A 23,876-nucleotide genomic window follows, 5' to 3' on the forward strand; every position below is an offset into this window, starting at 1 on the left:
TTGAGAAATGATGTACAAATACGCTTTACACAATTGATGTGTGTATGGATTGGGATAACAGTTGTATGAGCCCCTAATAAAATGTTTAAAAAAAAAAAATGGGGGAGGTGCGCTGCTGCCAGCCACCCCAGCAGATGTGTTTGTAAAATGTTTCCAAGAATGGAATCACTGATTTGAAAAATGTTTTAAGTATAATGGAGAGTACTTTGAAGATGATAAGGTGGTTTTATAAAAAAAAATTAAACATGTAACTTTGACAAACAATTCAGATTTTGGTGGGGTACACCCTCATACATGAACTTATATTTTTATATGCATCTGGCTGTTTGGATTTTTCCCCTTAATATCATAATCTTAAAAGTCATGCATACTGTTGTATAGAGCAAAAGTATATTACTGTTCTTTGCTCTACAGTGTTCTATTGTATAGGATGTACCTCATGATAGGTATCTTAGGTTGTTTCTGGTTTGGGATTATTGTGAACAGTGCTTTTATGAACTTTCTTGGACGTGTATACATTGTATTGGGTATTGGGTGATAAATGCCAAATTCACTGCTATCAAGTCAATAACTAGCCTATAGGACAGGGTAGAACTGCCCCTATGAGTTTCCGAGACCTAGTGACAAGTGATTTCAAACTGCTGACCTTACGGTTTGCAACCCAACACAGTAACGTGGGTTTCTGATATATACCTAGGAATGAAAATTTTTATATCATAAAGTATGTGTGTATAGACACTGCCAAATAGCGTCAAGTTATATATTGGTTTATATTCCCTCCTGTAATATATTAGAAGAAACCCTGGGGGCATAGTGGTTATGTGTTGGGATGCTAACAGCTTGGTCAGTAGTTTGAGACTACCAGCCTTTCCGTGGGAGAAAGATGGGGCTTTTTACTTCTGTCAAGATTGACAGTGTGGGAAACACACAGGGGCAATTCTACCCTGTCTGATAGAGTCGTGATGAGTCAGAATTGACTCAGTGGTAGTGAGTGTGGTTTTGGTTCGCATCTCCCTTCCAGGAGCCCGGGTATGCTGTCAGGTAAGTACACCTGTTAAACTGCAAGGTTAGTAGTCCAAACTCCCAGTTGCTCCAAAGGAGGAAAGTTATCTTTACAACCTTGCAAACCTTCAATAGGAACGCTCTGCATTAGAGTCGACTTCCTGGTAGTGGAGTATCTTCCTTCAAGAGAGTGCTGGTGATGCTGTGGCTAAGTGCGCCATAGCTAGCTTAAAGGTTACTGTTTCAAATCCACCAACCAGTCTTCCAGAAAATCATGTGACAGTCTGCTTCTATAAAGATTTGGAAACCCTATGGTACAATTCTATTTTGTCCTATAGGGTCACTGTGAGTCAGAGTCATCTTAAAGGCAATGAATTATCTCCATTAGCCACATACCCACTTTTGCTCATTATGGACTTTCTATCACCTCTGGTGCAGATTTTGAGGCTAAAGTAACACTGTAACTATCAGCTTATATCTTCATTCATATAGACTGAAACAGGAATTTCCCCTCTCAATTCTTATTGGCCATGCCATTTATATAGAATTTGGATTTATAATGTTTATAATCAGGTAAGAAAACTTTAAACGTCCCTCAGCCAACATACATAATTTCATCATCACTATCTTCTCCTTATTCCCATTACCCATGTACCCTCTGAGGACCAAACTTCCTCCCATACTTGGATTTTATTCCTCACTCTTCTCCCACTTGCTTGGGAAGCTTACACTCTCACTGATTCTGTCTACCAGCTATATTTAAATCCTTTGGCATTCTTCTGATTGGTACTGAAGTAAATGCCTCTTTAAGAAGAAGAGGAAAGCCCTTTCGATGTCACATCTCCTTTTAGCAGCCAGATTTCTTAAAAGTTTTTCTCCATTTCTTTGCTTCCCATTTATTCCTTGCTCACCTTCGTTTGGTGGTAGAACTGAATCACATTACTAAAGCTGCCCTTAACAGAGTTACTATTGATCTTCTTGACACTGAACCCAGTTGATGTGTTTCCATGCTCATCGCACTTGGCTTTCTGCTCCCGTAAAGATTTCCAGCTTTGGAAACACACAGGGGCAGTTCTACTCTGCCTGACAGCACCACTGTGAGTCAGAATCTCCTCAATGGCATTGAATTTTGTTTTGTTTAGTTTTCCTTTGGTCTTGTTTCCCCAGTCTTGTATGCCAACCTAACTCTTTTATTAAGTAACACCTCCCACTTGGGAAGTTTGTGATCATCTCTAGATGATCTAGAATAAGATTCTTCTAATCTTATTCCAGTGTTTCCTATTTCTGTGACTAGTACTAATAGCCTAACTTTTACAAGCCTGTATACACAAGCCATTTATTATTTACATACCCCACTCAATCTAATTCATCAGCACAAGTCCTTCTAATAATAATTCTTAAGGACTCTTGATTCTATCTGTGTTAGACTGGGTTAACTAGAGCCACAAATTCATTGATACTCATATATGTGTAAGAGAAGACTTTATATCAAGAAGTAATAGTGCTTTAATAAAGCATCTCAGCCCAGTCCAGATCAAGTCCGTAAGTTTGATATTATTCCCTAAGCCCAGTATTAGCCCATGAATTCCTCTTAAGACTCACAACAAAACATACAATTGATACCAAATGCAGGAAGGTCACAGGTCAGTGGGTGGAAAGTCCTGTGGATCCAATGGCAGTGGACACATCCAGGGCTCTGGCTGCCATCAGTATGGCTCCATGTAGCTTGTCAACAGGAATGTATGGTAGAGAGAGTGTGTGTCTTGCCTCCAGGGAGGAAAGGAGGCATCAGAAGGCCACTCCCATATGGAGGCATCAGGCTATGACCTGATTGACAGGCTAGACTCCACCTCTTCACTCTTAATATCCTCAAGTTACCTTAGGAACCCATCATCCTTCTCCTGCAGTACTGTGATTCTCTTTCTCCATGATTACCCTACACATACCCAATATCTCTTACCTGTATCCTAGTGTGTTTTCTATAATTACGTAGCCTCCACGATCAGGGAACTACTATGATCACTAAGCCACTACTACTGCTGCCAACTCGAAAACCACCTTCCCCCTTCCTACACAGAAATGAGTGCCCAACTCTAGGAATGACTGGTTGACCCCGGTAACACTGCCACAGAGAACTCAATAACCGTGTGTGCCATCAGAAGCGGCCTTTGCCTCATTTCTGTATTCTTTATTTGAGTGCATATCATCAAGCAAGTGAGAACTTTAAATCACTACTGTTTTTTGCCTCTTTTATTTATGGTCTTTATATTAGGATCACTCTAGACATAAACTGGCCGTACTAGCCACAGGTGGTTATTTAAATTATGAAAATTAAATACATTTAAAAATACAATTTGTCATTCGTTTTAGTGTGATTTCAAGTGCACAGAGCTGCATTTGACTACCATTCTGGATGGTGCAGATCCATAACATTTCCATTATAGCCTATTGAGCAGTGCTGAATTAGAAGGAATATGGAATGCATATCTACCTCATCTACCACAGAAGTCAGGATAGCTAAAGCAGGGTATACTCTAGAGAACAAACTGCCATCGGTTTGATTTTGACTCAGTGATCCCATAGGACAGGGTAGAACTACCCCTGTGAGTTTCTAAGACTAGTAACTCTTTACAGAAGTAGAAAGCCTAATTTTTCTCCTGCAGAGAATCTGGTGGTTTTCAAACAGCTGACCTTGCGGATAGCCCAACATATAACCCACTAGGGCACTGAGTCCCATAAAGGGCTAAGAACAGGATGCTCAGAGCAGAATCAGGGAGTGTTTCAACTCTTGGTGTATTATTTGAGGATCCTGAAGGAAAATAAAAACGGATGGTGTCTAGATATTTTGCCTAGATTACCGAGTAGCAGCATTTACTTTGAAAGGTGGGGTTGTGGAATTATTGATGCTTTCAGTGGGAACTTTAAGAACCATAAACTGAAAGAATTGGTCTCTCTTCAAGGAATTTATAATCTGTACTATGAATAATTTAGAATCACTTTGACAATCCTTGAAGAGAAAGGAAAAATATAGTAGAATATTTTACATGCCAACTTATATGGAAATAAAACTTTTAACTGTAAAAGATTGAGTTAATTTCAGAGAGTTAAAGCAGAGAATCCAGTATCATCTCATTGTATTTCCTGATTTGTGCTTCTGCTTGGCAAGTCTGTCAGACTCTTAGAATGTGGCGAGAATTTGTTTATTAAAAGTAGAAGACATAAGAAAAAACAAGTCCTCTGTAGTAAATGGAAACATTGGCAGCTCCGTGGTTGAATTTTTGCCTTCTATACAGGTGACTGAGGTTCAAATCCTACTCAGTGCACCTCATGTTCTACCACTCATCTGTCGGTAAGAGCTTGCTTGTTGCTGCGAGGCTTGTAGAACTGGTGGAGGAGGTCAGACCATCTCTGACTTCACAAGGAGGAAAGAGCGTCAAACTCATCAACCCAAGGATGATTGTTAGGAGGGTGAGTTCAGACATGCTGTCCCTCCCATGGCACTCTCTACATGTCAGCTGGGTTTGATAATTCATTGCAGTGACCACCCAGAATTCACAGACAACACTCATGATTTTGTGGTTTTCTAGAGATGCTAATAAGTTACAAGTCGGGATCAGAAACGCTCAAGGTAAATTGATATAGTCAGTACAGACCAGACTGTATCTGGGCCCCCAGGCCCTTGGCCTGGCCTTTGTTCACCATCACCCGGCTTCCTATTCATCAGCTTCTGCAGCTGCATGAGTCAAAGCCTTTAGCTCACATCTGACCGATAGACTTGAACTGAACCTACCTACTTCTACAATTGTGTGAGCCATTTCTTAATGTAAATCTCTTTCTATGTATATATACATGCAAGCATCACTGGTTTTACTTCTCTAGAGAACCCAGCCTGACACATCACTTAAATGCATTGCCATCGAGTTAATTCTGACTCATTGCGACCCAAAGATAGTTCGTTTTATATCAAGAAGGATGTAAAATTGACCAATCCAAATATTTACAATCACACTTAATCCTTTTCACAATCACAGCTGAATGATAACCAGTGATACATTGTGTGTGTGTGTCTGTGTGTGTAGAGAAATTATACATGTGTATACACACACACACATGTTATGTCAATAAAATGGCTCAAGCAGCTGTAGAAGTAGGCAAATCCAGTCTAATTTCAAGTCTGTTAAGCTGGAAGCATCTCTTGACTCAAGTAGTCTACATGGCTTATTCCTTTGGACCTTATCCTACAGGCTGATATTCAGGGCCTGTTTTAGGGAAGGACATTGCCAAGAACAAGATAAACTGGAAGGCACCATAGCAGGAAAAAGCTTTGTAATGAGAACTGAAGCTCTGGGATTAGAGACCGATCTATTTCTAAAAGGTGGTAACTGCAGAATTTCCCTAGAGGAATGGTGGGTTTTAAATGTTCTATCTCATACGTGGAACCTGTCCGGGTTGATCTTCTTAATGAGATCTTTTGGCCCTACTACTGGTAGGTAGACTAGGCAGAAACCGAGGGAAGGGTGGCAAAGCCGATCTGTGACCATTTCCCAGATAAGGAAACAGATTTAAGTGATTGCTAAGGCACTCTCAAGGAACCTTGGTGGGTTCATGGTTCAGCATTCAACAGCTAACTGAAAAATTGGTGGTGGTTCTTCCCGGGGAGAATGATGTGGCAATCTACTTGCAGCCTGGGAAACGCAAGGAGACCATTGTTCTCTGTCATACTGGTTTGCTGTGAGTTAGAATCAACTTGGTAGCACACATGCTCTTTCTTTCCTTCTCTCTCCTGTCTTTCATCAGGCTTCTCTCTCAAAGTCACTGCCATCCAGTTGATTCCAACTCGCAGTAACATCACGGGACAGAGTAGAATTGAGTTTACGAGACACTGAATTTTCACAGGAGTAGAAAGCCTCATCTTTCTCCTGAGCAGTGGCTAATGGTTTGCAACTACTGTCCTTGAAGTTCACTGCCTAGTTCACAACCTACTACTCTACCAAGCCTCCTCGATTTAGTCAAGCCAGCTGAGGGATTATCTAATTTTGATCATTTTTCCACAGAACTAGCTTTTGTTCTCCCATTGCTGTTTTACTAATTTGAGCTTTTATGTTTGCCAATTCCTTCCCCTTGGTGTTTTTATTGTTGTTTGGGGGCGGGGAGGGGGGCATGCATTCTTAGTTCTTTGGTTTTCAGTTTGGTTGGTAACAACTTTTAAAACCACATAGATTTTTCTCTAGGTAGAGCTTTAGCTCTCATAGCTTTTGATTTGAGCCGTTTTCCAATTTTTGTCATTTTATTCACTGGTAGCTATACTATTATTATTTTTAATGTGGCCTGTAAAATCTCTAATTTCTAGAAGTTAGACTTTCTTTGTGACTATATTAGTTTGGGTACTTTAGAGAAACAAATCCACAGAAACTCATGTATAGGAGAGAGTTTTATGTAAAGGGTAAGTGTGCATCAAGAAAACATCCCAACCCAGTGCTACCCAAGCCCACAAGTCCAACATAAACCATTAACCCATATGTCTGACACCAGTCCACAAAGTCCTCCTCCATCTCACAAAACAGATGAAATGACACCGACTGCAGGAGGAAAGCCGAGTCAGTGAGTGTGTAAGCATCTCAGTGCTGGCAGGGGTCTCCATGTGGGCGCTCCAGCACACAGGGCTGCATCAGGGTAGGTCCATGTAGCTTCTCTTCAGGGATATCTTTCAGGAAGTGAGCCTTGCCAGCTGAAGCAGGGAACTGGCTAAGGCAGTTGCACCCTGGTCCGCCCATCAGAAAGCAAGAGACCTGAGAACTCGAAAGGTGAGGCTCACCTCGAGCCATTTATCTCTCCGCCTGTCCTTCAATTAACCCCACATGTGTTTATTGGCCAGGTTGGCACAATAAACTAACTCGGTGACCAAACTAATTACTGATATTTGTAATGGTCACTCATGTTCATAAGTCTGTTGTGTTCTTTTGGTGATACGAGTGTGTGTGTGTGTGTGTGTGTGTGTGTGTGTGTGTGTGTGTGTGTGTGTGTGTGTGTGTGTGTGTGTGTGTGTGTGTGTGTGTGTGTGTAGAGCTCCCAAGATTGTTGATTTTTAATTAATTTTCAGGTTTTTATAGCTTTTGTTTATTTTTTATTTACTTGGTATGCCACATTCTGAGTTATGCTTAAAATCTTACTGTGATTGTTTTTATGAATTTAACATTTTGGGGAATTTTTGCTATTTTGTCAATGAATTTGTATTGTTCACAGGATAAAGATTTATGAGTGTTTCAACTTTTGGCTTATATCTTTTATTATTACCTTATGAACTCTCTTATCCTGTTACTTGATTTTGACTTTAAATTCTCACTTTTTTGGAAATTAATATCACCATAGCCACATTTATTTTGTCAGCATTTATTTTTGTTCATTGGTTTGTTTTCAGATTTTCAAATTTGATTTTCAGCCAGATTTGATGATCATTGTATTTGATAAGGAAATTGAGTGTATGTTTATGTTTTCCAAGAAGTTAATATGTTTGTCTGTATTCCTTTCCTCTTATTTTATCAGAACTATTTAGTATACTTTTGTTTTGTACTTTTGTTCGCTTCGTAAAATTTCCTTTTTTCTCTTTTTGGCTTCTGAATCAGTTTTTTTTTTTTTTAATTGTTTTTGAGGTGAAAATTTACAGAGCAAATTAGTTTTTATTCAATACTGCATACAAAGATTAGTTTTTCATTCAATACTGCACGCCCAACATTGATTGCAATCCCTTCAGTGTGTCAGCACACTCTTGTTTCCACTCTGGGTTCCCCATTTCCATTTGCCCAGTTCCTCTGCCCCTTATTACCTTCTTGATTTTGCTTTTGAAAAAAATGTTGCCTTTTGGTCTCTAATATCAGTGTTCTGAGGAGCACATTTCTCCTGGTGTTAATATTTTACAGGCTGGATGGTAGCAGTTCCAAATTAGAAGGCTGTAAAATTAATCTTCATTTCCTGTTAATTTGGAAATTCTCATATGCTTTTCTGTTGCACCGTAGTTAGTAGTTACCTTCTCATCCTTAAAAGCGAAAAACCAAACCAATGCCATCTAATCGGTTCCAATTCACAGCAATCTTCTGTTGGGTTTCAGACGGTAGAGCTCATCTTTCACCCAGTAGGGGATGGTAGGCTTGAACCAATGACCTTATGGTTAGCAGCACAGATGCCTATTCTACAGCGCCACCGGATATCTTTCTTTTCATCCTTAAAGATGATAATAAAACCTATATTTTTCTACTCATGGATCAAAATCAAATAATAGTTTTTTGCATTCTTGCCTCCTTCCTCCAATTTTGTTTTATTGTTGCTTTTCATTCTACTTTATTATTAGGTTTTCTGTATGGCATATGTTCTGTTTCAAGAATACTTACTAAACTTATTATATTAGAAATTATCGACCATAATATAGTTAAATCAACTTAGAGTCGACTATAGGTTACTTAATTTATTGCCCACCACAGTTTATTCTTTATTGGAATTTTATTATGAAAAACTTCAAAAATAGAGAACAATTTAATTAACTCCCACATATCCATCACTCAGATTTTAACAGTTAGCAACTTTTTGCCACATTATCCTCTTTTTAATGAAACATTTAAAAATGAATATAAGATATCATGACTTTTTATTCCTCCTGGCTCACAATGCATCTCTTTGGTGATGGCATGACACCATTATCCCCCCCCAAGTATGATCAGTACTCTTACTTAGTATCCTCTAGGATGCAGACCTTCTTCATTTGTCTCAAAAATAGCATTTTGCTGTGACATCTGTTTTTGAAAACTCGGGAGAAAAAGAAAGAAAAGAAAAAGGCAACTCCAAAGAAGTCTTTTGTGGCTGAATTTCCTGGTGCCGTGTGTCAATGAGATGGACCAACAACTGTGGCAGCAACAGTGACTTAGACGTAAGAGCCATAGTGATAATGGCGCAAGACCAGGCAGTATTCCGTTCTGCTGGCATGGGTCGCTGTGGGTCAAATCGCCTCCATGGCACCTAACAATACATGTGGCATTTGATTTTGTGACTGCTTTTTCCATGGCTGTTGGCTGTTGATGTAAATAGAGTGAAGTTAGTGACAACCTCCCTTTCTTCCTCATTTATCACCTGGTTGTTTGACAGTCCCGTTGTGAGGATGTTCATTTCTTTCATGCTAAGGCATCATCAGCAAGTACTTTGAGTTATCTCCCATCCTTTGGGAAATATGGTTGCATCATCTGTACTATGTGACAGGTGGTTGACAAATCTTCCAGTCCTGGTGCCACTTGCTCCTCCTCCTAGTCCAGCTTCTCTCATATTTTGTTTAATGTACAGAATGAATGAGTAACGTGAAAGAATAAACCCTGTTGTACACATCGTTGCCACTTCTGCACTGATAACGACAGAACAGGGACTTCTTCCTGCTCAGGGAACAGTGGACCTGGAGGCCAGGCCCTGGTGAGCACCCGAGGAGCAACCCGACACAGAACGAGAGCCTGAGATAAATTTGAAAGAAAATATGCAGGAGACTCAAGGATGGACCAAGCATACTAAGAGGAAAGTTGCTTGACCATGTGCTGAACTGTCATCTCCACCCCCTGAGTGTGTCTTTCAAAACAAGAAATGCTCTCCAAGACAGCGCTGGCAGCAGGACCCAGCATTCCTCTGCAGGGAACAATGTCACATGAACTGTGGTTCTGCCACTTGATCCACAGAGAGGTTCTTTGTGACCACAATGAAGTGTTCTGGAATTCCAGTCTTCATTACTCGTGCTATCCGTGATGTGTAATCATCTACATAGTCGAATGCCTTTGTGTAGTTGATAAAGCACATGTAAACATCATTCTTATAATCTCTGCTTTCAGCCAAGATTCACCTGGCATTAGTCATGATACCCCTCATTCTGCATTCTCTTCTAAATCTGATTTGACCTTCTGGTAGTTTCCTATCGATGGATGGTTGCAGTCAATTTTGAAATATTTTAAACTTTAAATCACATTCATATATTTCTTTTTTTAGTGTGTGTGCTGCCGAAGTGAGCACTGTTCATATATTTCTCGTGTAAAAATCATCGGATCATCTTTCAGTTATCTAGTTGGTAAAATGAGGGAATCGGCTCCTCATAATCTGTAGAGGTCACTTTGTTTGCAACCTATGCTTTTGTTTTTATTTGCCAGGACTTTTAACATTTAGATTAATAGGTTAAACTCCATCTTTTAAACTTTGTCCATAGTTTTACTGATTTTTTTTTTAAAGTTTAAGACTAATACAAAGTTGATTTCAACTTTGTAAGTATTGTGTAATGCAAACAAAGCCTAGTAGTTTTCATGGATTACTTTTTTTTTTTAAGTTGTCAAAAAGTCACAATTCTTGGGCCTTTCAAAAGGGAATGTATCTAAGTTTATAACTAATAGATTGTCTTTTTGTACACACTAATTTGCTACAGTGGTGCTTTATTTTCTACACGCTTCACATTGTGATTAAGACTTCCTGTACAAATTATGTAGTTTGTCCTCAGCTTTTTCTTTCGTTATTTGCCTTAGAATCACATCCCCAAACTCACTGCCTTGAATCTAGTCTGACTCATAGCATTCCTCACTGGGACTCTGAGGGTGTAAATGTTTACAGGAGCAGAGAGCCTCTTCTCTCTCCTGTGTGGAGTGCTGGTGGGTTTAAGCCACTGATCTGCAGTTAGCAGTCCACCGCGCCCCCAACAGCCTCTCCAAGAAAGAGAAGCTCGATGGACTGTTAGAGAATTTTTCCCCTTTTTAAAAAAAATCCTTTTATTGGGGGCTTATACAACTCTTATCACAATCCATACATACATCAATTGTGTAAAACGTATTTGTACATTCGTTACCCTCATCATTCTCAAAACATTCGCTCTCCACTTAAGCCCCTGGCATCAGCTCCTCATTTTTCCCCTCCCTTTCCGCTCCCCCGTGCCCTCATGAACCCTTGATAATTTAGAAATTATTATTTTGTCATATCTTACACTGTCTGACATCTCCCTTCACCCACTTTTCTGTTGTTCGTTCCCCAGGGAGGAGGTTATATGTAGATCCCTGTAATCGGTTCCCCCTTTCCAACCCACTCTCCCTCTACCCTCCCAGTATCGCCACTCACACCACTGGTCCTGAAGGGATCATCCGCCCTGGATTCCCTGTGTCCAGTTCCTATCTGTACAGTATGCATCCTCTGGTCTAGCCGTATTTGTAAGGTAGAATTGGGATCATGAGATTGGGGTGGGGGTGAGAAGCATTTAGGAACTAGAGGAAATTTGTATTCATCATTGCTACACTGCACCCTGACTGGCTCATCTCCTCCCCGCGACCCTTCTGTAAGGGGATGTCCAGTTGCCTACAGATGGGCTTTGGGTCCCCACTCTGCACCCCCCCTCATTCACAATGATAGGATTTTTTGTTCTTTGTTGCCTGATACCTCATCCCTTCGACACCTCATGATCACACAGGCTGGTGTGCTTCTTCCATGTGGGCTTTGTTGCTTCCAACTGTTAAGAGATTTTGATGACTGTTAGTAGGATTATTTCAATATTGGGTCTTCTGATTTTTGTTTTGATTGACTAACCCTGGGTTTTTTTTACTACATGATACACAGAAAACGGTGGATTTTACATATGCTGAGACCTGAAAAATATAATGAATATTAGATTATTGGGAATTTATTCATTCCCAATGGGAGCCCTGGTGACATAGTGGTTACACATTGGACTGTTCATTGCACGGTTAGCACCAGTCGCTCTGAGGGGAAAAGATGTGGCTTTCTGCCCCGGTAAAGAGCTGCAGTCTCGGAAGCCCACAGGAGCAGTTCTGCCCTGCCCCACAGGGGTGCCATGAGTCAGAATTGGCTTAATGGCACTGAGTTTGGTTTTTGGATTCATATAAAACACAGGTTGATAAACTACATACACTGAGCCAGATTTAGTTACCACTTATTTTTGTAAGTAAAGTTTTACTGAACCACAGTTACATTCACTTGTTTATGCATGTGTGTGGCTGCTCTTGTGCTACGTGGCAGAGGTGAGTAGTTACAATAGTAACTTAGGCCCACGGATCCTAAAGTGTTATCTCCTCAGTCTCCCAGTCCTCTTGGTCTGAAATACGAATGCCAATGAGTTGTAAGACAGATTGGACAAGTATTAAAATGAATTTCTCCCATTGTCACTTTCAGGCCTATATAAAATGACTTCTTTTTATTGAGCACAAGATAGGACTTTGTACTCCTGTAAAGAGTTACAGTCTTGGAAACCCACAGGGGCAGTTCTGCCCGGTCCTGAGTTGACGTTGAGTCACAGCACTATATACCAGAGACGTAGATAAATGTGTTATGGGCATATATCAGTTAAACGTTGCAGTGGTCTTTTAGATGCTGTCCCATCTCTTACACCCCTCTCTTACAGATGAGGAAAGTGACGGAGGAATTGGTAACTCATTCAGAATTATCAGCCCCCCAAACGTGCACCCATTATTTAAAGTGACCTCCTATTTCCCAGTCACCCTAGTGCGTTTTAACCAGTAATCTGTTCTCTGTTTGTATGGCTGCTTAGTCTGCGTCATATAAGTGGAAGCATATAATATGTGGCTTTTGTGTCTTACCTTTTTCACTTAGCATTTTGGTTTCAAGGGTTAACTAGTTTATAACGTTAATGTTCCATTGTATGAATATACCACGTTTGTTTAAATATTTATTGGTTGCTGGGGATTTGTGTCATTTCTACTTTTTAACTGTGTGATGAATGCAACTATGAACACTCGTGTACTAATTTTTGTTTGAACACCTGCTTTTAGTTCTCTTGGGTATACAGTGTTGAGAAGAATTGTTGGGACATATGGCAAGTCTGTGTTTAACGTGGAGGAACCAGGAACCTGTTCCCCACAATCGCTGCATCATTGTACATTTCCGCGAGTAGCATTGAAGCATCCCAGTTTCTTCACTTCTTTGCTCTCACTTGCTGTCTTCCTCTTTCTAATTGCAATAGCTATTTTAGTGAATGTGAAGTAGTTTGGGCTTGCATGTCCCTAATGATGTTTGAGCATGATTATTGATGAAAAATTTAATCTCGGAAAAAGTATAATCAGCCAGAATGCTCCTTAAAAATGAGGATGGTGAGAGTTTGCCCCATGTGTCTTGGATGTTTTCAAGAGGTACTCCTAGTCCTTAGAGAAGGACATCATACTTGGTAAAATAGAGGCTCTGCAAACAAACAAACAAAAAGGCAGGCCTTCAGTGAGCTGAGTTGACACAATGTCTGCCACAGTTGGCTTCAATAGAGTGCTGGTGGTGAGAATGTCGCGGCGCGGGACTGGCACGGCTTCTTTCTGCTGTGTACAAGGTTGCTATGAGTCGGAACCAGCTCCCTGGCACTTCACAACGTTGGCCATTTGTGTAAGAATGAGCCGAAAAGGATTGCAAGGATTCCAGTTCATATGTGCATGAGTTTATTCCAAACAAAACGCGTTTAAACATGTCCCTGCTGTCAGTGCGTTCTCTCAGCAGTGCACTTGTCTTTGTCGAATTACAGTGCCTTGAAAAAAGAGATCTAATCAAAGCAGTGGTTTCTAAAGGTATCTATCTCCTGGGTCAGTAAAATTAAAGACAGAGAGGTCAGCTCAGAAAATTATAAAAACTGGTTGGGGTGTTTTTTTTGGATTCCTAAGAGGTAATCTTGATAAATTTTCTCAAAGGACACAAGGCAGTTACAAATACTTATTTTAAGATGTTTAAAAAAAAAAAGATGATTATAAAAAGCCAAAAAAGCTGCAGTGAGGAATTGTTTTCATCATGACCACGCAGCTACACATTCTTCGAGAGTAGCAAAGGCTAACCTGTGAGCATTTTATTGGGAAACTTTACTCCTTTACTTTACAGACCTAGTCTTGCCCCTCCAACCTTCTCCCCCCCCCCCAAAAAAAAAAACCTCAGAAAACATTTAAAAGGAACACAATTTGTGTCCTACAAGAATGCCCAAACCACAGTTTTGATGTAGTGTGAATAAAAGAGCGCAGAATTTTTTTCAGGAAAGATTAGAAAGATGGAAACGCCTTCAGAAGTCTATAGACCTACATGGAGGATGTGTTGAAACAACAGATACACATTTTGATGTTTTTGTTTAATAAAGTGTTCTCTGATTTTATAGCAATCTCATCTTCCTTGAGGAAATGCCTATGCCTACTTAAGTCTTCTGTTACTTTCCAAATCAGTTGTTTGATTTTTTTTTTAATGTCAAGTTTTAAGAGTTTTTTTTATATGTTCTGTGTACTAGACCATTATCAGATATATTTGCAAGCAATTTCCTCTAATTTGTATGTTACCTTCTCATATTTTTATACAAAAATCTTAATTTATCAGCTCAAATTTATCTATTTTTCTTTTATTGTGTTTGCTTTGGTGTCATATTTAAGAATCCATTTGAACTCTAAGGTCACGTAAATTTACTTCTATGTGTTTTTACACAAATTTTATAGGTTTAGTCCTTAATTGTAATTCTTTGATCCATGTTGAGTGGATGCTCTTAAACAATATGATATATGGTCTAGCTTCATTCTTTTTTATGTGAATATCCAATTGACTCAATATTATTTTTCAGGAGCTATTCCTTCCCTATCAATAGTCTTAGCACCCATTTTGAAAATCAGTTGACTATAGATATAAAGGTTTATTTCTAGACTCTCAGATCTCCCCTTTGGTCTATATGTCTACCCTGTTATCACTGGCACACTGTTTTCATTCCTGTGGCTTTGTAGTATGTTTTGAAAACCGAACATGTGAGTCCTCTTAACTTGTCATCTTTTTCAATATTGTTCTGTTATTTTTGAGTCTCTTCTATATCCATATGCATTTTTAAGTCAGCATGTCAATTTCTGCAAAATGCCTAGTGGAATTTTTATAGAGATTGTATGGAATCTGGAGATCAATTGTGGAAGTATTGTCCTTTTAACAATAGTAAGTCTTGCACTAATCACAGTAGGTCTTTCCATTTATGTAAATTTTGTTGTTCTTCAGTTTTTCCATTACTGCTTCCTTTTAATTTTAGTTTAGTAGCCCCCCCCAATGTACCACTTCCATTTCCTTTTGTGTCTTTTACATATAAGTTTTCATTCTTAGTGGTTACTCTCGTAATTGTAATTAACATCTTAATTAATAAAAATCTAGTTAGGATTCATACTAAGTTAATACCTGGTGGCATTGATTTGATTTGGGCTTCATCTTACCCTATAAGACAGAGTAGAACTGCTCCCTAGGGTTTTTGAGGCTGTAACTTTTTTTTAAAAACAGTTTTGTTGACATATGATTCATATATCCTACCATTCAATAATTCAATCATATTTTAAAAGACTTGTGCGTAAAGCTGTAAATGTTTATGGAAGCAGGCGGCATCATCTTTCTCCTGTGGAGTGGCTGTTGGTTTTGAACTACCAACCTTTGAGTTATTAATAGCCAATTGCTGTTTAACCCACTACACCACCAGGTTGCCCAGTTCAATAGGTAGACGCAAACGTCTAACTTTTCTATTTGCAACTGAGCACATTAACTGTTTCTATCAGCCAGGGACTCCCTATTCTCACTGAAGGTGCAATTTATTAGTGAAATATTCCTACTGGGAGGATTCTCAAGAAAACAGGCACTGTTGTGTACCAGTTCCTTAGTCAGGAGAAAGCTGTCTGAATCTGCAGCTAAGTGAACAACAAGAGGTTGGTGAACTGCATCTGGGGTCTGGATGAATGATAGGGAAAGGATGATACAAGATTGTGGGAATTAAGACTCAAAAAGTGGGCAAGTGAGTTGATGAAGGCAATTGGCACCCACTGAAGGGTTTAAACAAGTTACATTTACATTTGGGTAAATACTCTCCCAGGAACATGGGAGCGCTGAGACCAAGACAGGAAGACTTGAAAGCAGTGATACCTATTAGATGATTAGTAGTCATTTCCATTTTTCAGTAAATCATAAATGTTCCAGGATCCCTGGTGGTGCCTTGGCTTAAGCATTTGACCGTAAACCAAGACATGGGTGATTTGAATCCACCAGCTGCTCTGCAGAAGAAATGTGTGGCAGTCTAGTGCCATGAAGACACCCTGGAAGCCCTCTGGGCTGTCAGTTCTACTTTGTCTCTCGAGTTGTTATGAGTAAGAATGGACTCAGTGACAGTAGGCTTGCTTTATGCATATACTATGTTCCCAAAAAGAAAACACGTAAACTCTGATTATTTTTAAATATACTCTTAGAATAATTTTCTCTTTATTGTAGTCCCAACTAAATAAAATTAAAAGCACTATTGGAGGTGGTTATTGATTTCAGCATTTAATGTATTTTCTCATAAAAGAATTAATCAGTTTTCCATTAAATAATCCTTTTCTGTCATATTGCATATAACTTAATGTACAAAATATACTTTATGTACAATTGCTAGAGAACATTAATTTTATTCAGCAAATTAAAATTTTTTTAATGTAACCATATAACCTGGATAGCTTATACTGCTCATTTTATAGCTCATCAGGCTCCACAGTTTATGAAACTATTCATACTTGAGTTAAAATTTTTAAGTAGAACAATAGCCTAGAGCAACAAGTCCCAGAAAATGGATAATGAAAATAATAGTTTATAGAGGAAAGCTTGGTAGACTAATTATAGTGTCACTTGGTCTGTCTCTTCACCCTTTAACAGCTCTTCAGTCCCAGGGACATAGTTTTTGTTTTTGTTTTATTTTTAATCATTTGAGCCATTTGACAAAGTTGTTTCAGGAAACTAATTGTACAAACACTCAGCTATGAAACGAGATAAAATTTAATAAGCCACTTTACTATCATTTTTCCCCAACATGAAAATGTTCATTATTGGGATATCTTTGAAAGTTAGTAGACAGTAAATTTGAAGCTCCTACTTAACAGTGAGTTTTGTTATTGGATATGCTCTCTGGTTATAGCTGTGAATACAAGATTATATAAAATCTTATAGTTTACATATTCCCTTAGTCTAAAGTATTCTAAATGAACTACGGAACTTTAAACATATGCTGAAACTGTATTAGAGTTGAATCAACATGATGGCAACTAACAACAACAGTTATAAATTGTGAGAAAATGTGTACTGCAAACTAGATGAGGGAAAGCAGACAACACTGAAAACATGTCAAGTACAATATACATAACTTCCTGATTACAGTTATTCTGGATAAATGCAAACTTAACTGACTTCAAATAGGCATGCTTTTGACATGTGAAACTGAGATTCTATAGGCTGAAGAAACCACATATGGTAAGCCTGGCATTCAGAAATTGGCTTTGAGATATTCTCAGATACATAAAGACCTTCTTTGAAGGCACACAGATATATTAATTTTTAATTTGTTTCTTTCTGATCTGTTAATAACCCAAAAAAAGATGTACTGATTAATTTTAGGGGAGCTAGCATTTGAAAAGTTTTGGCAAATGCTCTCCTCTTTAAATGACTCTCTAGTAATGAAAAGTTAAGAGGAGAGCCAAATTAGATTGAATAATTGTTCAGCCATGTGGGTCAGGCTAGTTGCATAGCCTGGTTGTTAGACTGATTGCTCAAATTACATTGCCTCAGGTCCTGCACTTGGTTGGCTGTCTTCTCAGACTTTAACAAGGTTCTGGGAATTTCTTTTTTTTGACAAAGTTTGCTTTGTGTTTTTCCCCTCCCCCCATCACTTCAGGATGCTTCATCTGCAGACATCAGGAAAGCATATCGTAAGCTTTCGCTAACTTTACATCCAGACAAGAATAAAGATGAAAATGCAGAAACTCAATTTAGACAAGTAAGTGAAATATGCTGTCATTCCATACGCTTTGGGACAAACGCATAAGTGAATAGGTTTATGGTAGAAATATGTGGAATGTTTACACTGAAAATGAGCTAACAGTTTAAACCCATCATTTGTATCTCACTTCCTACTAAATAAATTTTCACCTGCATTTTTCATTAGAATATTATACAGGGTTGTGTGCATGTGAATTGTAGTGCCTTCACTATACTCCTAAATAATTTATTATTTTTGAAAGCATTTTTATTTAAAGTAATGCTTCTATTTTAGTTGGTGGCCATTTATGAAGTTTTAAAAGATGATGAACGGAGGCAGAGGTGAGTGTTCATTTCTGCTTTTGAATTAAAATGTTAAAAGTTTTCATATATCCATTTTTAAAGGAAAGAAGTAAGTGTGCTTAAATATTTTATTTATTATAAGTTAATATTTCTTTTTGTTACTTCTGAGAAGTGTAATGTCTTTAAAACTCGTGTTTAGTGCGGCATTAATGTCTTTTGAAGATATTTACAGTACTTTAGACTTTGGCATCACGAGTCAAAAAATGCCAGCCAGGCATGGCTTCACGAGATAAGATTTTTAACTTAGGTGTCTGTGGCTTGTGAGATACAAATTCAACTTGGCTTTAAGCACATGCCCATTCATTTCAGTGAGTGTTCCTGTCGGTGCTTGGTGGGTTGTTTTGTTGTTGATGCTATTTTTCTTATTCATTAAGTGCTTTGGATTGGGTGATTAGAGATATTTAAGTTGTGCCTTTTCTTGATGTTTTCTCAGTCTTCCTCCCATCTGGGAGTGAAATTGTGAATAAAACAGTTCGAGTCAGAGAGCAAACTTGTATCACTTTGTTAAAGATAGAGGCGGGGAAAATATCTTTGCTTCTTTCTTTATTTCATTTGCTTCCCTCCTTTTTCTTACTGTGCTTGGTGATTCTACGTTTAGAGTTAAACTTTAGAAGAGAAGCTTCCCCCTCTGTCTGAGACCTCTCCGTGGCCTGAAAGAAGAGCGGTGGCAGGGGTTTCTAGTGCCTAATTCACAGATGCATGGGATGTAGGCATGTGTGCGGAGGGCTGTAACGCAGACCCACACTGAGATATACAGTGTGCACCATGCTTCAGGATGCATGCATAGAAACAGGGGACTGAAACGGACATTTTACAAAAAACTTATTGTATGAGTGAAGTTGACTAATATTTTCTGTTCTAAGCTAAATATTTTTCTTCAGTAGTGGTGGCTGTGATCAATTAAAATGATTCCATAAGCCATTAATAGACCATCATCTACAGATTGATGTTGATCTACCTTTTAAAAAGTACTTAATTAGTATTTTTGAATATTGGCTAAAGGCAGCCTGAAAAATCTGTATTTTCCTGGGGGGACTAATGCAGCTAAAGACAAACCCCCAAAGGATGCTATGTGACACTTGGAACCTTTCTTAAAATGTGTGATCTGGGACTATTCTATATCCTAAAATGTTAGCTACCAGGCTTGGTTCTCATTTTAACTCTTTTATTTGAATACCTTCGTTTGACAGATTACAAAGCAAAGATTGAAGATAGTCTCTTGAAATTTTCTTTTCTTTTTAACAAGGGCTGGCATTAGTCCAGATACAATCACAGACATTCTTCTGGTTTGATGTAACTCCATGTTGAAAGAGACCTATAAGTTTGTTGAAAGAAGTGTTGATCATTCTGTGCATATTTTCTAGTTGGTTTCTCCCAGTGAGACCGTAGTTTTGTTTCCCGAATCATGAATGTGTCTGTTAAGATAGCTTCATTTAGCTTCCCAACATCTTTGGCATCAGATTTTGTCCTTTTGATTGTTTATTTTGAAAGTCAGTTAACTCTGTAACAATTTTTATTACTGAAGTCATTTCTTATATATGTAATGGTTCTTCATTAGCTGGACTCATTGAACATATTTCAGGATTAGTTTCCATAGCATTTACTTTAGAGACTTGGTAGGAAAAAGGATCTGACAGTTAAGCAGACAGCTGTAGTATTTTATACCCCTTGAGGCAGAAGTAACTCATTGGTAACTGGTTTTCCTTGAGGCAAAAGTCTTAACTAATCAAGCTGAGAATCACTTTTCTAAAGCATGTGCCTGAGGCTGGGTGACCGATGAGTATTTAAACATATCAGAAAACTCACTTCTGCAGGCAGTTACCTATTGTTTATTATTCCTTTAAAGGGGGAGGTGCGAGGACAGGACCGCATATGGTCACTTTCACCTTCCAAAGGAAGATCGTCTCATACTGATATTTTTTTAATGTTTCATAGTATCACAATTGTTTAATTATTTAAAATTTCATTCAAGAAATGTTTTTAGATACATAATTTTCCAATGATTAATATTTTGGAAAATTATTATAGGCATTTTTTCCCTTAGATTTATGATTTCGTAGAAACCAAACCCATTTATTAAATTTTTGTTGAAAAAAGGAATATCAATGAAATAGATAAACCAGATAACTGTTTTGTCCATAAAAGCCTTATTTTGGATATAATGTGCATACCATTAACATCACTTGTTTCAAGTATACACTTGAACAATTTCTAGTAAATGTACAGTGCTTTCAAAATCCAGGTTTTTTTGTTTTTGTTTTAATCCAGCTTAAGGATATTCTTAATCACCTTAAAAAGTTCCTTGACTTCATATACAGGCAATCTGCTCCTTCTAACTCCCAGCCCAGGCATCACTGATTTGCTTTCTCTTTACATGAATGTCTTATCTGAACATTTCACAAAAATGGGTTAGGCAGTATGTAATCCTTTGCATCTGACTTCTTAATCTTTGCATTGTGTTTTTGAGCTTCATCCATGTTGCAGCACTAATATTTTGCTTGTTTTTATAAACTAATAGTCCATTAAGGAGTGCTGTTAGCACAATGGGTTAAGCATCAGGCTTCCAATCAAGATATGGGTGATTTGAACCACACAATCTGCTCACCAGGGAGAAGATGAAGCAGGCTGCTTTCTGAAAGATCTACAATCTCTGACATCCTATGGGGCCATTCTTCGTGGCAACTCAAACTACTCATGGCCTTTGAGTGAATTCTGACTCAAAGTGGCCTTACATGACAGAGTAGAGCTGCCCCTTTGGGTTTCCGAGATTTTAACTCTATGAAAAGAGAAAGCCTCATCTTTTTCCTGCCGAGTGACTGGTATATTCGACCTGCTGTCCTTGCAGTTGGCAACCCAATGTGTAACCCTCCATGCCAGTCGGTTCATCTTCCATTGTTGGTGACCTTTGGGGTTGTTTTAACATTTCTGCGATGCAGAGTACTGTTGGTGTGAGCATCCACATACAATTCTTTGTGTAGACGGAAGTGTCTGTTTCACATGAGTAGAGCCTGGGAGCGTAATTATGAATAAACTTTAACCCCTCATACCACCACCACCACCACTGGAAGCATGGGCTATAACACATAAAGATCTATAGATTTTCTTGGTTAACGTAAGGAAGCTTATGATACCAACTTTTTAGTTAACTCCTTAGTTAACTAAAGGTAACCTTCCTTACCTGCAGGAATAGCCCATCTGTATTCTGATATGTTTCTATGTAGGTAACTCAAGCATGAGCCAAATTAAACTACCGAGTCGATAGATATAATCATTGTAGATATAGCCTACATTATGGTTTTATTAATAATAGCATATTTTAAAATCTGTTCTAAGTGGTCAGTTTTCTTTTGTTGCACAACCCTAAATTTGTTTGGTCTACTTAATGTTGCTACATTTAGAGAAGTTGAAAGTATATTCTAATTTATTATATAAAATCATGTTTTATTTACAAAGTTAAAGTGATTTCAGCCTTTATTTTTAAAATATTTACAAAATCTAACCCCTGCTTAAATTCGATGACAGATGTGTTTGAATCAAAATAAACACTAATCTGAGAATAAGAAATCTGTTGTAGCACCTTTTCTTCCCGAATGAGGAGGTAACATATATCTGTTATATACAATGTCTAAAGTGCTCTGTGCCACAATTTGTGGTATAAAGAGGGACAGGGCAAATCAGCAATTAACCAGAAGTTGTTTCCTGCTTATAGTCATTGTGCAGTAAATTTTACTCTAAAGTTCAAAAAATGACCTCAAGGAAAATTGTGTCGTGTGCTTTTAAGCTGTTTTAAGCTAAAAATTCAAGCATTCTGTTGTGGGAAATCTGCAACTTAAGTAAATGCTAGAATTATTCTAATAGTTTTTTTCTTTAGAAGCAAAATTTTTATTTATATAATTGTTACTTTACATTTCAAAATGTATAAATGTTTTATGTTTCCATACTTTTTTCCCTGGTAAAAATTTCTTTTATCAATTTTCCAATTTTTTTCTAAAAAGACTAGATATGGCTAGTGAACTGAAAATTACAGGATGGCACTCACAGTGATTACGAGACCTTTATTTTAATGTTCATTCTATATATTTGAAGAAAATGAAGTTATCACACCACATGTTGAGTGTGTGGGTCTAATCAATTAAATGCTTTAATTTCCAAGGTGTTATCTTTATATGCCTTGTGGTTTTTGCATTAATAATGTTTTTGTCATAGAGATTTACTTATATTTTTATAACACATTCATACACACATACATTCTTAATCTGGTTTTAATAAGTAATTAGGAACCATTTGTATGAGTCAGTTACGGAACATTTGAACAGTGTTACATGTTTAAATACTTGTAAAATTGAAAATGTACGTAATTTATGATGCTTTAAGTTTTATGTATTGTTAGTACAGCACATTTTTCCTTAAATAGCTTATGAAAATCGTATCTATATTTTAAGATATTTATTTTTTCAGTTTTGCTTCAGGAAAGTAGTAATTTGTCTTTTAACAGCATCTATTCTAAAAAAGTGAGCTGTGATAGAAGCTCTCTTCCTTTAAAATGGCCAGTTGTGTGAGCCACAATGTTCATTGATAGTAAAATCAATAGAGCATTGATTCTAAGCTTAATCCTTGGAGACAGTTGTTTAGTGTGGCATACATAACCTAGTAAATATCTAGTTCCATTTAATATGTTCGGTCCATGAGGTTTTGCATCTGGAGTTTGGTTGTACTCTAAATACAATTTGTATATGGGGTGAAAAACAAGCTATTAATAATAATAAACACACAGCACTTTGGACAATGATGATAAAGTATTTGATCTGGAATTCTTAGCTATGAATTCAGCTGTATTTTCGTCCAATACTCTAATGTAAATTTAATGCTTAGTAATGCTATTAGGGAATTGTTGCTACTTTCTTAGATGTTCTTTATTAATAACTATGCTTTTTACATAGTTATTTCATAGAATAAATTTGCTGAAAATAATGTTTTTTTGTATTTGTTTTTCTCCCCCACCAACAAATTTGAAGTAGACTATGAATTTAAAATAAATTCAGGATTCAATGTTCATTGGACTTCATTTAAATGTTTTAATGTTTGTTGTACCATTTGAAATCTTGTAACCAATATATTTGTAATTTTTAAAATGAGTCTGTTTTATGAGCTAGGTTTAAACATAGATTTTTGAAGACAAGAGTTAACTTTTTATAAAAAACATATCTTGATATTAGTATTTAAGAATTTCTAGAAATATTAAAAAAGGAAAACATTTAGCATCAGATAATATCTGTTTCATCTATTATATAATCATATTTGGATTTGTAGATTCGCATCCATTACACAATTTGCCTCTTAGAACTCCAATACACATTAATATCCTTTGCTTTGAACATTGATTATTATGAGCTGATACCATTATTAATAACTTAACTGGACTAAAAGCCAAGTTTTTTTATTTTCTAATAAAATATATTTTGCATTTATAACCAGTGTTTTTCTACAGGAAAAAAAAAGTTGCCTGTAATAAACCCTCTGCTTTATTATTTTTTTTTTAGCATATCTCCAAGGTATCAATTTAATAACTATCAAAGTAGTTACTGCGGTTGTTGCATTTAAATTGATTTACATGTCAAGACTGGCAGTTTAGCAGCTGCGCTATTATCCCTAGATCGGTCAATTTACTTGAGAAAAACCTACTACTGAGTTCTACTGACCTGGCTGACAATATAGGCCCTATTTCTATTCCTGTAATT

The 23,876-nt window shown here is 37.5% G+C and overlaps 1 protein-coding gene across 1 annotated transcript in view; it reads left to right on the plus strand.

Annotated features, from left to right (window-relative positions):
• Nucleotides 1–23,876, plus strand: part of DNAJC1 (DnaJ heat shock protein family (Hsp40) member C1) — a 217,616-nt gene that overhangs the window by 62,750 nt on the left and 130,990 nt on the right. The window contains exons 3-4 of the mRNA XM_045300227.1: nt 17,693–17,794; nt 18,071–18,117. Coding sequence (XP_045156162.1) covers nt 17,693–17,794; nt 18,071–18,117 — 149 coding nt within the window. The remainder of the gene's footprint in view (nt 1–17,692; nt 17,795–18,070; nt 18,118–23,876) is intronic.

Source organism: Echinops telfairi, unplaced genomic scaffold, assembly GCF_000313985.2.
Source record: "Echinops telfairi isolate 266 unplaced genomic scaffold, ASM31398v2 ScPeMD7_7461;HRSCAF=8499, whole genome shotgun sequence".
Classification (NCBI taxonomy): Eukaryota; Metazoa; Chordata; class Mammalia; order Afrosoricida; family Tenrecidae; genus Echinops; species Echinops telfairi.